The 3,285-nt window shown below is 56.2% G+C and overlaps 1 protein-coding gene and 1 long non-coding RNA gene across 3 annotated transcripts in view; one reads left to right on the forward strand and one right to left on the reverse strand.

Moving 5' to 3' along the window:
• Positions 1–1,075: 1,075 nt before the first annotated feature.
• Positions 1,076–2,245, reverse strand: LOC107151231. The gene is made up of 2 exons (XR_001504684.2): positions 2,076–2,245; positions 1,076–1,273 (listed from the first exon to the last, which is right to left on the reverse strand). It is a non-coding gene; the product is annotated as an uncharacterized LOC107151231 (long non-coding RNA).
• Positions 2,246–2,255: 10 nt separating this feature from the next.
• The window catches only part of LOC107151229 (polynucleotide kinase 3'-phosphatase), a 10,804-nt gene continuing 9,774 nt past the window's right edge, over positions 2,256–3,285 (forward strand). Inside the window, exons 1-2 of one of the 2 annotated variants that reach the window (XM_015496510.2) lie at positions 2,256–2,406; positions 3,004–3,058. In XM_015496510.2, coding sequence (XP_015351996.1) covers positions 2,256–2,406; positions 3,004–3,058 — 206 coding nt within the window. The remainder of the gene's footprint in view (positions 2,407–3,003; positions 3,059–3,285) is intronic. The other variant, XM_048790511.1, reaches the window with a different exon arrangement.

Genomic DNA, 3,285 nt, shown 5'->3' on the forward strand with positions numbered 1-3,285 from the left:
GGAGCCGGGACAGTCCCCACGAATCCGCGGTCCCAGGACTGACCCGCCCTGCACTTCCCGCCGCCCTTCCAGCCCTCGATCTCCCGCCCAGGAGCGCGATCTGGCCACTCTTCGCGTGGTGTCTGTCGCCCATTTTTCTGCCCAGCGTCAGATTCTTTGATTGCTTCCGCCCGCCGTCGGGGCCAGGCCGGTCCTAAACCTCCCGGGGTCAGCTCTGCCTAAGCGAAGGTGGTTTCGCTCTCGCGGCCTTGACGGTCCCTGAAGGAGCACTGCCAAGCCCAGGAGTGGGTGGTGGCACCGACTCGAGCCTGGTGACTGGGCAGCTCTGTGATTGGCTTGAGTCTGCTCGCGGGCTCCGTCAGTCTCCCTAGGCCCGCCCACCCTTCCAGAATTGTCCCACCTCACTGGCTCGGCGGGGACAGCGGCCAAGCCTCCGGCGCCCAGAACTGCGGCTTCCAGTTTATGGCTTTACACTACCGGGTTGGGGTCGTTTTTTGCCCCTAGTCCTGACAGTTGTGACCCTGGCCACCTCAGGGATGGCCCAATCCCGTGTCTGCCTCTGACACCCACCTCATTGATTCCATCCCACAAACACCTGCCAATCCAAGCCCGTCCTTGCATCCAGGACGGAACCAGCTCCCGCTCCTCTTCCCCCACCCCCACAGGTGCCTTAAAGGGCCCTCGTCCGCCAGAGGTGGAGGGCAGGGGGCTCACTCTCCGGCCCTGGTGTGGGGGAGAGAGTGGGGGGGGGGTCGGAAATTGGGAGGGGCGCTCTGAGATTAAAGAGTTTTACCTCTACAAGTGTGTGTTAGGTGTTCTACATTTTCCGAAGACGGAGAGCAGCAGTTAATTGATTCTCAGTGCAAAGCTGAATGTTGGAATTATCGTTTTTTGTTTTTGTTTTTTTTTGAGAGTAAGAGAATTTTTTAATATTTATTTTTTTAGTTAGCGGCGGGCACAACATCTTTGTTTTTTTGTATGTGGTGCTGAGATCGAAACCGGGCCGCACGCATGCCAGGCGAGCGCGCTACCTCTTGAGCCACATCCCCAGCCCCTCGTCTCGGTTTTCATTTAAATTCACGGGGTCGTGGAGACCACTTCAGTCCTATGTGACTATGGAACTCCAACCTGAAGCGGAATGAGTGATGGAATCGTAATGGCCCTTAATTAATCGGTCTCTGGAGAGCATGCTAAGGTTCCCAAACAAAGCCAGGAACCTTCAGGCGGGCGTTTCCCACAAGAATGCTGGGGGCGATTAGACAGCAGGTGGAACCTGGTTCGAAGATAGGACTAGGTTCAGCAGGCTTGATGGAGCACACGTCGTAACCCCAGCGACTCAGGAGGTTAGCAAGCTCAAGGCCAACCTGAGCAATTCAGCCAGACTCTGCCTCAAAATAAAAAAGGGCTGGGGGGAGGGTGGCTCGGTGACAGACCACCTCTGGATTCAATCCCCAATACCAGAAGCAAAAAAAACAGGGAAAGGTAAAAAATGGAATCTTCATCCCCTACCGTCAGACTACCACCTGAGAAGTGTTAACAATGGAAAAAGACAAAACAGCCTTACTGTCGCTCACTTATATACATCAACTCTTTATCTTCCTATTAAACCCACAACTGGGAACGATTATCTCCACTTTATAGTTGCGGATTTAACTGCAGCATCGGGGGTAAAACAAAAGTAGGATAGATGACTAAGGGGCCTGAATTTCTTTTACTGACGATGGTCGTCAAATCGGAAAGCTTCCTCCTGTTGCAATTTTCTCCAGCAAAGAAGATTAAAATAAGAGGATAACGTGTAAAGGGAAAAAAATCTATGGATGGAGGATCCACTCCGCCTAACGGCCTGAGGCGCGCGATGCCGCAAGAGGGAAGAAGGGCAGTGCGGCAGAAGGACCCTAAGCACTGGAGGGGGCGGGGCTAGGACAGTCATTTCCGTTCGCCGGAAGCCGCCCTCTGGGTAGCCGACAGAACCTCTCGCAGAGCCTTCCTGGTCGGAGCGGCGAGCACGCGTGAGAGTTGGGGGTCTACGCGCGACGCTCTCGGCCTTTGCCGGGAGAGGTGGGAACTTCACTCACCGGGGATTGGGGCCGGCGTTGTCGCCTGGGAAGCGACAGCGAGGGGGTGGGATTTCCGGAGCCGGTAACCGAGGCAGGGGAACCTTGGTGCCGGAAGGTGGAGGCGGGGCTTCCTGTAGTTCACTAGGTCGACCTGTCGCTCAGACCCCCGAACCTACTTTCCCCTAGGCCGGCAGCAGGATGGCTGAGGAGGAGGTCCAGGGCCGCCTGTGGCTGGAGAGCCCCGCTGGGGGAGCTCCTCCCATCTTCCTGCCTTCGAACCGGCAGGCTCTGGTCCTGGGCCGGGGTCCCCTCACCCGTGTTACGGACCGGAAGTGCTCCAGAAACCAAGGTGGGGACGGGCTTGAGCGGGAAGGGGTGTGGCCTGCTCTAGAGGCGGGAATGAGATCCTAAAGAATGATGCACCGAGGGACGCTCGGCTACTAGGCACAATTGCGTGGTGCGTCCAGCCCAGGGGTCGATTGGTGCCTTCTGGGGAGCGCAGAAGGAGAGGTTGTACCTGACCTTGGGGAAGAGGGTGTGGTGCCAACCCCGGGAGAATTGTCAGTGGGCACAGGAGGCTGCTCTCGGGCCATTTGAAGGTTTAAAACTGGCCACCACCTTTGTGAAGAGAGGTGATCCTACAGAGAAAAGTAAAAGCCGGGTGGACGTGGACGGTAACAGGGCAAGCCCAGGGCCTGCGTCAAGCCTCACTTATTATTATTTATATGAAAGTATCTGCCCTGTTCATAGGCAAGGACCATGCCACGCGCAGTCCTAGGGACTCTCGCAGTGGGATCCAATCCCATTGAGAAATGAACTGTCTCTTACTCTCTCCGGAATGGATGCTGTAGCTCCATTCTGTGGCCTGAAACTGGCCACCGCTCCCCAGTATGAGGGGGCCCTTCACACAAGGATGTGATCCTGACCCCACCCCCTCATCCCCTAGTGGAGCTGGTTGCAGACCCTGAGACCCGGAAAGTGGCTGTGAAACAGGTACCAGTGCTTCAGCAAGGGGCAGCAGTGTCTGGGGGTAGGGTCTGGAGGGGAATTGCAAACTGGCAGGGGATAGACCCATTAGAAAACTGGCCAGAAGAAGGGGGTGTGCTGGTGAAAAAGAGTTGTCGGCTTTATTTGGGTATCCATCTGTCCCCTTTCAACTGGGCAAGACTGGAAGCCTGTAAGGGTCTGATTGGTAGGTGGACTAAATCACCCTGTGGTATTGGGGATT

This window comes from Marmota marmota, unplaced genomic scaffold, assembly GCF_001458135.2.
Source record: "Marmota marmota marmota unplaced genomic scaffold, marMar, whole genome shotgun sequence".
NCBI lineage: Eukaryota > Metazoa > Chordata > Mammalia > Rodentia > Sciuridae > Marmota > Marmota marmota.